General features: G+C 37.8%; 1 protein-coding gene and 1 long non-coding RNA gene across 4 annotated transcripts; one reads left to right on the plus strand and one right to left on the minus strand.

Annotated features, from left to right (window-relative positions):
- Positions 1–4269: 4269 nt before the first annotated feature.
- Positions 4270–8130, plus strand: LOC131235497 (secoisolariciresinol dehydrogenase-like). Its single transcript, XM_058232683.1, has 2 exons — positions 4270–4355; positions 7125–8130. Exons 1-2 carry the CDS (start codon positions 4318–4320, stop codon positions 7918–7920), a joined length of 834 nt encoding a protein of 277 aa, XP_058088666.1. The 5' UTR covers positions 4270–4317; the 3' UTR covers positions 7921–8130.
- Positions 8131–9982: 1852 nt separating this feature from the next.
- Positions 9983–13333, minus strand: LOC131235441 (uncharacterized). 3 transcript variants are annotated; one of them, XR_009166132.1, is made up of 4 exons: positions 13118–13333; positions 12052–12130; positions 11654–11825; positions 9983–10197 (listed from the first exon to the last, which is right to left on the minus strand). It is a non-coding gene; the product is annotated as an uncharacterized LOC131235441 (long non-coding RNA). The 3 variants fall into 3 exon arrangements; XR_009166131.1 differs by having other exon boundaries at positions 12975–13333; XR_009166130.1 differs by lacking the exon at positions 13118–13333 and having other exon boundaries at positions 11654–11899; positions 12052–12941.
- Positions 13334–14720: the final 1387 nt, after the last annotated feature.

Raw genomic sequence — 14720 nt, forward strand, 5'->3', positions numbered from 1 at the left:
TATCATAATAGATTTTGTGATAGTGTTCATATGGTTATTGTTCATGGGTTATGCTTATGGTTATGCTTATACAGAATCAAAATCATATTTGAAACCCTCCTTGTAGAATCTCAGGATCGGAACCTAGTATATGGATGCCGGGAGACGAGAATGGGGTACTATGGAGGCTGTCAGCGCCGGTTTTGGCGATCGGGAATTTTGTGAGTCCGGTCTCCAAGTTTGGGGCCTGACATACATGCTAATTGACAAATTAGGGCACTTTCACACTCTTGCATATACATGGTGAAAACCTAATTATGAATTTAATCCTTAAAAAAATCCTCTAAAAAAATTCGTATAACAATATGGAAAGTAAACAGAGGGAAGAAGTTACCAACAGAGAAGAAAATCCTACAAAATCAAAACAATCAAACTATGTTAGTAATGTTAGAAGAAAAAAGAGAAGAAAAAAATTAAGATGAATCCTAAAAACAAAACTCTAAAATTGAAAAGTTCTAAAAACCCTAGATTAAAAAAATTCATAAAACAAGAAAAATCTAATCTAAAACAAAAATCAAACCTAGAAAAACCTAAACTAATCGTGTTCAGCGCCACTCCCCATCGACGACGCCAAAAACTTGTTCACAAACCCAAGTGCAAGGTCACGATGTAGTAATAACTCGGTGAGACCGAGGTCAAATCCACATGGAATGGGGAACACGGTTTAGAACTAATTTAAATCTAACTTAGTTGGTCTGGGTTTTTAATACAGAGATTTAGAAAAAAGTTTTGAAATAATAAAGATAAAAAACTAAGGATCCAGGAATCCACTTATAGCAATCTCAATATTAATTTACTTAATTCAATGATAACCCTATTGGAATCGAAGTCCTATCCTATCCAATTGAATGATGGAGCGGTTAAAACAGAATCTGAACTTTTCATTAGTTTAATTCTCAAATATCCGTCTAATTGTAATGATGGTAGGGAAATCAATCATCCATCATGCCTAGGAAATGATGGTGAACAATGACTTTTACACATCACATAATCCCAAAGTCAATGAGATCATATCAAAAACCTTCACAGCATCTATTATAATTTCGGTCACAATAAATCATAGAAAACTAGTAATATATCTTAATTTTAGACTAAAACTCAATGAAAGTTCAACATATACTTAAATTAAAGCAAACTAAACATAAAAATATGTTATACGTTTCATCCCTTAGCCTTAGCTAAAATATTAACCTAAGAAGACTAACATCTTAGAAGAAAAACAAAAAGATCAACTAGAACCCGTGAAGAAATCGAAATGGAAAAACGTTGTTGGTGGTCCAACTAGGCCTTCTCTCCCTTTCCAAACCCTAAAAGATGATTTGGAGTAGCCTAAGAACTCATATAAATAGTTTTACAACTCTAACTTTTACACTGCCTTAGAAAAATTCACAATCCGCCTCAAATTTACACACTCTACGTAACACCTTTAATGTCATTGAATAGTCTTTGGTGTCATCAAACATGAATCGAATCCGGAAGTCGTGCCTTTTCGCACTGCGTAACACCTTTTATACTGCGAAACTCTTTATGCCATCGAATATACCTTCAATGTCATCGAACAGACCTTCAATGCCATCGAAGAGTGTTCAAGTGATCAAAAAAGTGTCCAGAGTGTTCAAATGAGTTGCTCAAAAAATCTTCAAAAATCTCAATGTCATCGAACGGCCTTCGATGTCATTGAATAGGTCTTCAAGCAATTTTACAGGTTGTTGATATCATCGAGAAATACGTCAAATTTGTCCAGCAACCAAACTTGATTTTCATATAATTCTCAATGTCATCGAACTGCCTTCGATGTCATTGAATACTTACTTTGATGTCAATGAATGGTTGTCGATGTTATAGACAGTGAAGTTCAGATTTTCTGAATTTTTGCACTTTACACTTTCGACTTCATTCATTCTTTACTTGGTTTCTTTGAATCTTGAGGTCTTGAAATCTTTAATCTTAGTCTCCTAAGATCTATCCCTTACCTTGGTAATTCTTGAGCATCAAATACATGCTTTTAACATTATTTTCAATTCAAGCTCTTAGACTCACCTCGCAATACAAACATGTATAAAATATACCCATTACGTATTATCATGTTCATAAAACTAAGATATAAACAAAGGTAAATATCCAATATTTGACACTCAACGCAACACCATATTCTCGATCTATCATTTTTTAGCCTATATATTCCAACACCGCTACTTTGAACACATGAAGTACTAGGCTATGCTCTGACATCACATAAAGTATGTTCTACAGTTATATATCTCGAGGATCTTTTATATTAGAATACATGACCTAAATGAGTGATTAAAAACTCTGTATTATTTTTCCTTTTCGTACTTCTATCAAAAAAATTAATTTTCTAAGTTATCATTTCGTTTTCAGTTTATCATTTGTAGTTTAGATATCTAAAGCTTAGTATTTCACTAAAACTTCTCTGAATCCCCTTTGAATGTGTATAGACAAGCAAAATGAAGATCATGTTTCGCATAAGCGATAAAAGTGTGCCTAACCTTTTCATTTTCTATAATTAAGGCCTTTACCTAAAATCTATGACACCATTCAAAGCAGGAGTCATTCGAGTAAAAAAATTCTTCGATTTTTCCGACCTCAAGGTAATTCCATGGATTCTAGCCTACCATGGATTCAAGAGCCTTAATTTTGGTTGGTGGCAACTCTAAAATAGTGCTCAGTTGAGCCATTCTATCCATTTTATGAAAGGTAGTGTACAACCTAAAACCATATTGGGTTATTACAAACCAAGTACCCCCGAGTCTCATCGTTCGAGGATACGAGCATATTGTATGAGAGGTTACAAATGATATAAGTATAATTATTAGTTTTTTTTCTCAATTCCTATGTGAGGTTCAGGTATGGAGGTCTTAGTTATTGGTTCTAGATATACTTTGAATTTGGGCCTTCATACGCTACTGTCCGTATCAACAAAGCACCTAAAATCATTAATCTCTCTTCTCAACCCCTCCACGAGGTTCGGGTAAATTGATTTTAGCTATGAGTTTCATTGGATCTAGATAAACTTTAGATATGTGCCTTCACATGATATCATCTATATCAATTGAGCATAGAGTATTTTAGGCTTACGAAAGATGTATACTTTGTAACTTGCTAGGTATGCGGATCATGTCACATTAGAAATCCGAGTAAATTCTAAATTTATACCTATCTCACACACACATGCATGGGATTACCCATATCTTCACCATGAGTGGTTGGGATCAAAAGGCCTCGTGGCCGTTGATCCAACATCTTTTAAGGGTTAAGTTTTCTTGTCAAGAGATATTTAATGCATCGCCCATCGTATCAAATCACGGAACCATGGGCCCCACTTATGCCAACTTAAAATATAAGCGGTACAATGTAAAAAATTAAGGCTTTCTTTCCCACCCATGTGGCAACTGTTTGGAACATCCGAGCAGTACAAAAGGTGGGTGACAGCGTAAAGATCATATGTGGTGAAGAACTGATCGATCAATTCATTATGTGGGCCACAACCTTAGATTGACTTGGGTCATCATCTGTCCATTGATTTTGACGTTGTGGAGGACCGTCTGATGAGTAAACCATCCTGGTTTTCACCCTGGGTAATCATTACGGTGGGTCCACCTTTTGCACATATCAGATGTTCTACAGAATCAACACGAAAGGCAGCATTAGCGGGAAAGAAAGTGTAGAACGTGGTGCACATTTTTCTTGTATAATACTCCATCATATTACTAAGGTGTACATGAAGCATTGCTTCTAAATGATCTAGTGCAGATGACTTATGTGGGCTCCACCATGATGCGTTCATGACATCCACTCCCATCATCACGCATGCCATTCTTCATTTGGCTATCAGCCTAAAAAACAGACCAATCCATGACTTAGGTGGGCCACAATATTAAGAACAGTTGGGAGGAGGAGGACATGCCCTCCCAAGTGTTCCTAACGGTGTGTCCCACCTGAGTCATGGATTGATACATGATGTTTACGTACATGGCCAAACATTAAAGGGCGTACATGGCCAAACATGAAAAGGCGTGAATTATATATAGTCGGAGTGGATGTCATCAACACATTATGGTGGGGCCCACAAAGGTAGTTGCACCACAATGGTTGCAAAATAATAATAATAATAAAATCACTTGATTATTTTCCTATACTAATTGTTGGTTGGACCAGCCCCTCCGGCTCTTCATTTGTCAATAAATAAGCCCAAAAATGAAAAGAAAACCAGAAGCCAAACACACAGAAGAAGAAGTTTGTACCAAGTAGAAGAAAATGAGTGGCAGCAAAATTCTAGCTTCCATTGGAAGAAGGTAAACACTTCCCTGAGCATCAATTCTCATTAGGTGTACTAATGGCCCCGCATGGGGTGAGCCGGGGTTAGGCCTTTCCCAGCCCACCCCAAACGAGGCCATTACCACACCTAATGAGGATTGAACCTGTAGCGTAAAAGTAATTACAGTGACTGCTATAGCTATTGTTATTGTTATTGAATACCGAGAGTTTTACGGGCCACCTTCGGTCAGTAGAAAAAATATATATATCTCTGAATGATCAATGGTATAAAAACATGACTATAATGCCCATCATCACAGTAATTACAGTGACTGAGGGCTAGGTCGAGCCGGTAGGGATAAAAATATCTAAATGATCAATGATTTGAAATTAGTCATCGAAGAATTCTTTTTGGTATACTTCATCTAATTAAAGACTCCCATCATCTAAGGCTTTGGATCATTGAAACATGACCCGGATTCGACAAGTGTCTTTAAACCATCCATTTTTATTTTATCATGGTGGCCCACTTGATGAATCCACTGGGCTATTTATCGTTGGCTCTGGGCCTGTCCTAGCCCAGACACTAGGACTAGATTTCAAGCCCGGGCCGGGCTAGCTGCCACCCCTAAGATGAGCCTTACGAGCAAGGCTTCTTCATGGGTTTGCAAGGGACGCTGATTTCCTGCGCAAGGATGCTAGGTGGGGCTCACCGATATATTTGTGAGAAATCCACCCCATCCATCCATTTTTTGAGCTTATTTTAGATGTGAGACCAAAATTTAGGTGTATCCAACACTCAAGTGGGCCACACGAGAGGAAATAGTGGGCATTCAATGAGCACCATTGAAGCATTCTCATGGCCAGGAAAGTTTTGTATCAGGCTATCTTTTTCGTTTTTTCACTTCATCCCATTGGAAAAGACCTAATAAACTGTTTGGATAGCATATAAACATCAAGGTGGATCATAGGAAGGTTTCAACGGTAGAAATTTCTTTCCCCAATTTTTCTTTTAGTCCGACTAACTTGAGCTTTCTATATACCTGTTGTTGGTCGCACGTTCTAAAATGAGCTTGCAAAAACGGATGGATGGAATGGATTTCTCACATTGGGCACCACCCAGCATCCTTGTGAAGGAGCTTAGGTGAAGCCTACCGTGATGTTTGTGAAAAATCCACACTTCCGTTTTTTGAGCTCATTTTAGGACATGGGGACAAAAATGAGCCGCATCGAAGACTCAAGTGGGCGAAAAGCGTGAGGATTGAGCATCCTTAGTTGAAATATTCATTGGGCATCCCAGTAGGAATGGCATTATGAATGGTATAGATGGCATGTAAACATCACCATTAACCCAGGGAGGTTGCAGTGGTAGGAATTTCCCTACCCACCTTTTCCTTTAGTGCAGGACACTTGAGTATTGAATCCTGCTCACTTTTGGTCTCAAGTCCTAAAATAAGCTCACAAAACAGATAAACGGGATAGATTTCTCACAAACATTACGGTGGTCCTACTAACGCTTACAGCGCAGGAACTTGCTGCCAAAGGCTTTGGCAGGAAATCCGCGTCCCCTACTGTGTATCTACTGTCTGACAAACACACGATTTACGGCTACCATTATCCATCCAAAAGAAGAATGATAGTACTTTTCCCATGTAAGAGAATTTTGTTTCACGGCCCACATAGTTTGGCCCACAATATCAACGGTTTGAGTAAATTGGGCTATGGACCCTACTTGCATGTTCACTCTAAAACCCCCAGAGTGTTCGGACCCACCATTTCTTGCAGCAATGGTGCCATCTAAGTGGTGCCAACGGCCAACCTAACAAATTTTTTACCCATCTAAGCAGTGCATAAGGTAGCCCCATACTGTATAGATGAACGTACAAAAAAAAATTCCACTTATTAGGCGGTCCATACATCCTCATGTATAACCACAAGCATACTTGAAAATTTCCCTATTTTCCTTTAGTATCATAAAATATCATAAAATGAGCGTTTGTTTAGGGTGAGTTTGGTTACACTAAAACATAATATTTGGTGCAACCAAACTCACCCTTCGCCTCTCTCCTGAAGGCCATCTGAGCCACATATGACAACATGGACCACATGTGGGCCACAATTGTACGTTGAACATAGACCATTGGTTATCTTTACATCTGATCATGGATTTTTATCATCCATGCGTGGCTCACTTGATGCTGGTTTTGGGGATAACTGCACCCAATATGGATGATGACTTGGGAAGGACGTGTTGAGGTCGAGCTCGGTCTTCCTCAAAGGATAACTGTTCCAAGCAAGAAAAGAAGAAAATAAAAAATAATTTTTAGAAAATCAGTAAATTAATTGATGATTGAAATAAAAGAGCTTACAACCCTTTAAATAGGGATACTAAACTTTGAAAGAACTTTCCAAATTAAAACTTACTAAAAATAATAAAAATGACAATAATAAGGAATTTGGACCGTTGATGATCCGATGGGATCTCGCAAATTCTGCTTGGGCAACTCAGCATAGCAGTTGGGTGGCTAAAATAGTACGTCCTACCCAAAATCATATATGGCATGTCGAATAACTCAATCTGGTATATTTGTGAGATACGCCCATTTTTAAGTTCTGATAGTTTGTTTTAAGTTTTGATAGTCCAGATCACATGTTGAATAACTCAATCCGGTTTGCGAGGTATGCCTGTTTTAAGTTCTGACAGTCCGGATAACTTCCGCCTCCAATTTGGCCTTTTCTAGTCATCTTAGCCATGAAATTATCCGGGACCCGCTCTACTTGATGACTATGGTCATTTAAATCAACAGATTAGAAGGGAAGGTGGCATTAATCACCGGTGGGGCTGCCGGGATCGGCAAGTCCACGGCCAGATTGTTCACAAAACACAGGGCCAAAGTCGTCATCGCCGATATCCAAGACAATGTAGGCCAATCGGTGTGCAACGACATCGGGGCCGACGCATCATTTGTACACTGCGACGTCGCAATTGAAGAAAACATCAGGGACGCCGTCGACAGCACCGTCTCCAAGTTCGGTAAGCTGGACATCATGTTCAACAACGCCGGCGCCCTGGACCCACGGAAGTCGAAGATCACTGACAATGAAGCAGCTGACTTCGATAGGGTCCTCGACGTCAACGTTCGAGGGGCTTTCTTGGGTACCAAGCACGCGGCCCGCGTCATGGTCCCAGCCCAAAGAGGTAGCATCATCAACAATGGAAGTGTGGCGTCTGTCATCGGAGGCGTTGCATCTCATGCATACGTTGCATCAAAGCATGCACTTGTAGGGCTCACGAAAAGCGCCGCTGCCGAGCTCGGAATGTTCGGGATTAGGGTGAACTGCATCTCACCGTTCCTTATCGTCTCATCATTGATCAAGCCGTACGCTAAGATTGACCCGGAAGAGATCAACCGTCGGATGCGTGGTTTAACTAACCTGCATGGGGTTGCACTAAAGGAAGAGGACATTGCCTTGGCTGCTCTCTACTTTGGAAGCGATGAGTCTGGATACGTGAGTGGCCAAAATTTCGTGATTGATGGGGGCTTCAGCGCCGTTAGTCATGCTTTTGGACTGTTCAATCAGAACGTTGAAGCTGCTCAATAGGTGGGCAAGGCTCCATGATACTTTACAGGAATTGTTTGTTTGTGATGTTATACATTGATGGTTTTAAAATAATCCAACGGTCATGATCATCAGTACGTGGTTTGTATGGGTCTCGAGAACTTCTTCAAGTAAGAGGGAGCAGATTAGGTGCGCCCCGGGCTCAACCAAGACGTGCGGCCCTTACTTATGAGGCCCACATTGTTGCATGCATTCTATATCTAGGCCGTCCATATGTTCTTCTAGAACAGGGAATGAGCCCAAAAATGAAGCAGATGGAAATCTCAGGTGGTCTAAACTAAAGAAAACGTGTGGGGGAAAACAACTCATTTCCCTAATATGTGTAAATCAAATAAGATTTACAATAGGGTGAGATTTGATGAAAAATAATTACTTCTAACTCAAACAAGTATATCATCCAATATATAACAGGTAAAAGAGGCACTAAGATTTTTTACGTTAAAAATCCTCCAAAATGAAAGAAAAAAAATAATAAAAAATCACAGGATCTAATACAGTACACCAAAGCTATTTAGGAAAGGTTGAAAACCATTTTGGGTACCGTTTCAAATTTAATAAACCACGTCTTCTAGTTAACTCAAGAAAAAATGAGAGAGATTTACAAGAAATCTTATTTATTTAGATATAGTAGATTAAGATGCTAAGCTGTATGAGTTCAAAAGCTTTGAAGTATGGTTGTAAGGGAAGGAATTGACCCTCCTATTCGGACAGGGGAGAACAGGCTATTAGGTCGTGAGAACTTACAACTATGAATAAAAAATTGATTGGAACAATCAAATCTCTGCTGAACAAATCAAGAAAAAGATCCTCCTTGAGATCAAGGAATATTGAAAAGACCTATCCCTTTTTTTCTTTTACAAATGTCGGGTCACCGATCTATTATATCACTGGAACTTTCAATTATTGAGATAGTTCTAAACCCTTCTTAAATTTTTGGAATAGTATTTTAGGAAAGATATTTTTCCTTATTAGGAATAGTTTTGAACCCTTTCTTATTTAGGAAGCACCCACCAATAAAAGCTGTGCAACCACTTACTTTTGGCAGTAAATTTTTTTTATTTTTATTTTTCGATTGAAATCTATATTTTTATAATGTTTGAAACCTAAAAAAATATTACAGTACAATTAAAAATGAATATTAAACAAATATTGTACGATTTTACAATAAAACATATATAATATTTACAACAATAAGTTGAAAATAGTCTGAATATATTAAAAATAAATCATCCATGTGGTCCACTCCTAACTTGGCCAATACAGCTATATCTAGCCTCTGTCTACACATCATTCAACCAAGCAGCATTGGCACCCATCTGCAAGTTTAAGAGAACAAACATGTCAAGAAGTCAAAAAAATATCATTTTTTAAATAAGAGTGATTAAGAAGGCAATGGTACATCATAAGTTTTTTTCAAATTCCTATTTCCTCTCTCAAAGCGCCTATTGCTCGTGACCAACACTTTATTGCCTTCCTCGAAGGCTGCAGTTGCGTATTTGATTGGTCACTTGTTATTGCCACCATTGTCATGATGTAGGCTTGCTACCACTCCTTGACTTTAAACTGTTTGAACCCAATTCCACACTTGGGTTCTTCAGTAGACAAGGAAACACTACGAAAAAAAGGGCAACGCAGACGGCTAATAATCGTCGGCAATGGCATTCTCCGACGGCTTTTAGCCGTCGGACGATCCGTCGGGAAATGAGATCCTATGCTGGTTTCCCCTTCAACGTTTCTGACGGCTGTGGGCGACGCCGTCGGTGTTTTAAACATTTCTCATTAAATTTAAAAATATATATAATGAAAATGAATTGCCTTGTCAACGCGCACATCCGAAACTAGATATACCTATTTCTCCTAAGACAAACCAACCAAGCTATTTGAGAAAGTCGATGAAATCAAAATCAGATATACTACCAAAATTCCAAACATATAAATTTTGTATTTCCATAAAAAATTGATTATATATTACCCAATCCCAGGTTGCCACCTAGCCATGATAGAATGTACTTCATCTATTTGTTTCCTATGAGATTAGTCTGGCTAATAGAAAACATTGCCCAAGAACTATTTCCACTAAAAGAATGAAAAGAGAGATTGAATTGACATAAATTCCTAATTCTCTTGTTCAACTAAAAATATCAGCAAAAAGTTCTGCACTAAAGGATTGTTGCATGGTTGGTTGTGTTTGGTCTGTATAAGGCTGGTCATGGGCCCAATGAGCATTGAATACCTTGAATCCTAGCAAATCTTCTTAACCTGCAGCCCACGAAACGAGAGAACACCATAAATGAAAGGACTACGGAAAATGAAAATCAATTAATATATTGAAATGAACAAGCATACAACTGTTAAGGGATTCAGTATATTTCCGAATGCATGTATATCATGCTCATACGCATCCAAACGTCCCCAAATACTTGTTCACCAAATTGCATAGGAGTGCAAGGAGAGTGCAAGGAGCCATGTGAAAATTCCTCGATGGCATAGTCACAGAATACCATTAGTTTCAAGGTAAAGATGGATGCGTTACAAGGAAAGCACATTTTGTCACGAGAATACCAAAGTTTCTTTCTCCATTTTATAGACATCACCTATCTATTCATAGTAGACTACTGATTTCTCAAATACCCAATCACTTGGATTAAAAGAATATAAGAAGATGTTTAATAAATTGACTGTTCTGCTTGTTCAAAACAAACACCTCCGGAATTTCTACAACACAATTCTTTACGACCGCTGATGTCTAAAACTTAACATCATCTGTTAGGTTGCAAGAACGTTGCTGCAGCTTAAGGGTACATCTGAAGAAAAAGATACGCCACATGGGAAGTCACTTTCTATTTTTCTGTCAGAAACCCTTGCAGAATGCAAAAGGCCAGCTTAGGATGATGAACACAGGCCCATGCAGCATGGCACTGATGACCAAAAAAAACAAAAAAGAGACTAGGAAGGTTTCAAAGCCAGAAAGTAGTGGAGGCTAGATGGTGGACGAATATTGACCTCTCTTGAGGCATAACAAGTCGCCAAGCAATTCAGCAAATAGTAGTGAAGCCACAACATGCACTCTAAGACAAGACTATAAGATACACGTGTCTTTCAAAATTTTAGTATGTTCTTCAAAGTTTTGGACCATGGTCATGACTCATGACACCTACTCGCTGGCTCATCACCTAGGTTTGAGATTTGCTGGTCTGGTGACATAGCAACCACAATCATTGAAAAAAAATGAAAGAATGTGGATGTATATCATATAAAAAAAAAGAGCCCAGAGTCCAATGTTAGTTTGCACCATTTGAAAAATTGGGGTGGCTCATCCTCCTTAGATCTTGCGCTAATGTATTACTCTAGACCATCCAAATTGTAGGTCCCATTGTGGATGAGGCATGTCTAAATATCACACTGATCAAGCAATCCTAACTACCTAATTTATGGCTACAGAAAATGATTAAAAATTAAGAAAGCAATTGGTCTAAATGCAAAGGGAAAATTCAGATGGATCATATTACCTTCCAATTGTGATTTTTTTTTTTTTTTTTTTTGTCTATGCTTTATACATGGTACTCAAGAACTTAACAGTTGAAGAGCTACATTGAAGGTTAATGCTAATACAAAAATTCATTCGACAAAAGAAGTCGAGCACATTCCAGATAATGTTCACACAACAATCAAATGTAATTCATAATTAAGAAATACCTACAAGTAATTTGATTACCTAGTCACAGTAGTTCGAAGTAGAAAATACAGCATATCTGTTGATTATAGAAGCTGGTTAGTTTAAAAAAGCAACAAAAAAAAAATAGCAGCATGCTCCTCTTTGAGGTGAACTCTCATCAGCTGAAGCATCAACAAGCATTATCCTCTAAAATCTCTAAAAACTTCTCAACCTGAAACAAAGGGTAAAAGGCAAAAAAAAAAAAGAAAAAAGAAAAAGAAAAAGAAACCAGATTCTGATCTGAACCTGATTCAAAGCTCTATTAGACGTCGTACATATCAGTTTGAAAATCATTTGTAAAGAACTCAAATTCAAAGGAAACAAAAATGCACAGTAGGGTACAATAGATGAACAGTTTTGATCTCATACATATGTGCTATGTTAAGGGTCTTACGTACCTGAGATAACTAAGATAGTAGCATCTAGCACTAGATACTTTCTTATAAATAAGCAAGAGGCATCATAGCAACTTCACACCTAAAATGAGCCCCAAACAAGATTTAAGTCAGAATCTTTAAAGCAGAAATGAGGACCGTGGTCACAGAGGACCCACTCTAGGCAGGAAAGAGCAGACGACTACTGATGCATTCCAAATTAAACAGGGTAGGTAACTTCATTCACAAACAATATGATGATGCAATCAGGCCACCTGTGACCGGCATATACAAGCAGAAGTTCACAAACTACAAAGTAACATCCCCTAATCCCTATGTTACAAAAAGCCAAGTTTCTGTTAGTAATCATATCAAACATTTGGTATGCGTGTCTCCTTTGGCATTTTGTCAAACATTCAGTACACATCACAATTCAAAAGCCTCGAATCCCATTTTTAAAAAAGGATCCATTCAGTTGATGCAGTGGCATAACAATCCAGCTAGTCCACAAAGTAGGCCACCTGTGTGTGAAGACAAGGGATGGTAACCAGTGAGTTGTTTAGTGTCTACTGTTTCCATACAATGCATCGATCCTACTCTGAAAATCAAACTGACCTAAACAATATTCCAAACAATTGAAAATCAAATCTTTCATAAATTTTCAAACCAAAAAAAAAAAAAAAAAAAAAAAGCCACAAATTATTCAATTGAACTGAACAAATTCCATGATTCTGCCCAGAAATAAAACCACTAAGAAATCCACGTAAAAATCCCAATCTTCAATGAGCTCTCCATGAATCAGGGTTCAAGCACCAAACCCTGAAACTGTTATCATATTCTACTAAAAAAGAACCCTAGCTGACGACAATGAAAATGAAATTCAAACTCGATGGAAAGAACCTTAGAGCATGTGTGATCTGCAAAGGCATGTAGCGAGAGCAACTCACCTTAGATGAGGGGAGATGGCAGCTTGAGACAGAATGCCCTACAATGAGCTGAAAAAATAGATGAACAACCCTCAAAAATTAGAATCTAAGAAAAACAACAGCCCTCGAAAATTAGAATCTAATATATGATAGAGGACAAATACCTTCCTGAAGGTCATCTCTAATATCTCCATTTTCCTCTCAATAGAGAATGAGAAGTCCAAATTTTAAATACAACCAGATACCCCAAAACTTGAAACTTGTTATTCATGCATAAAAGATTCAGATGAAGAAAATGCAACGAAGAATGGGAATTAGAGAACTCCCAAATTGAACAAGTTGCTTATAACTAAAAATTAGAAAAATAAAAATAAAAAATAAAAAAAGCAAGGATATTAATGATTTTGACTTCAAAAGTAGGAAGAAAAAACTAGAAGAATACCTTCTTTTTTCTTTTTTCTTTTTTTCCTATCATTCTTTCCCCTCACAAGAAAATGAGAAGCACAAAATAAGAAAGTTCCAATACCATTAGTCAGATCAAACTTTCCAAATCCTTTTTAGTGCCTACAAATTACAAACCCTGCAACCACAAGGCATTACGAGAGAAAAAAACATTAAAAAACACATCATGCTTATTCAAATTCAATTTTAAGTTAATATCTAAATGTTCACAATTATGTTAAAGTTTAAAGAAATGAAGCAATTTTCACCCTCCCGTCTCCAAAAAAAAAAAACATTTATTCTAGAAACAAGGAAATTTTCTTCCAAACCCTACAATTTGGTCACTTGTTCATGATTGACCTATTGCAAGACGAAAGTTCTATCTTTCGCCGGATCCAACTAAACTCAAATTTTAAGATTCAATACTTCGTGTTTGTGATGGATGGCCATAATCAATACTATATTAACCTTATTTCGTTCTTGTTTTATGATGTATAAGGCTGATATTTTATTTTATTTTTTTACATTGCATAAATCTGCCCCTTTCATATACCATGCTCATTTAAGGTTGTATTAGGTCGTCCTACATCAAATTTTGGTATCAGATCTTAGGTTCTTGCATTGGGTCGTCTTAGATCGAGTTAACAAGAGTCTAGATTTTTATTTTTATTTTGATTTTCTTTTAAGGTTTCATGCATCGCATATAGAGTCTAGATCAGAAATTTTCAGATTTGCAAAAAAAAAAAGAAAAAAGAAAGAGAGTCTAGATCTGAATTTTTCCACATTTGCATCATTCTAAAGGTTAGGATCATTGGTGTCTATAGTCTTGTGTCACAACAATCTCCTACAGTCGTGTTTTAGGAAACCTAAGTTGAGTCTTATTGTGTATGCCCACTTGGACTGGTAGAGGATTTGGTTTACACCCGATTTTCAATATGGAACAGTTGACTGAGATGCTGAACACGATCAACCAACGTTTGGCCGCCATTGAGGCACAATCTAGGAACATGAATACCCGTATGGATCAGATAGAAGCATCCCTAAGAGAAATCTCCGACATTGGAGGGGATGAATAGTCTCACGTAGGGGGAGTAGTTGAGGAACGGGTAGGAAATCGTGGTAGAGGTCGTGGAGCACGTGACCGAGGGGTAGGACGTGGAGGGGCGCGAAATCCGCAGCCCGCTGTCGAGTATCAAGACTGTTATGATGTCGATGAGAGGGTCTTAAAGAGTGTTAAAGTAGATGCTCATAATTTTGATGGGCGTCTTGACCCAAAAGCATTCTTTAATTGGTTAGCGGATATGGACTATTATTTCGAATGGTATG

This window comes from Magnolia sinica, chromosome 19 (genome assembly GCF_029962835.1).
Source record: "Magnolia sinica isolate HGM2019 chromosome 19, MsV1, whole genome shotgun sequence".
NCBI lineage: Eukaryota > Viridiplantae > Streptophyta > Magnoliopsida > Magnoliales > Magnoliaceae > Magnolia > Magnolia sinica.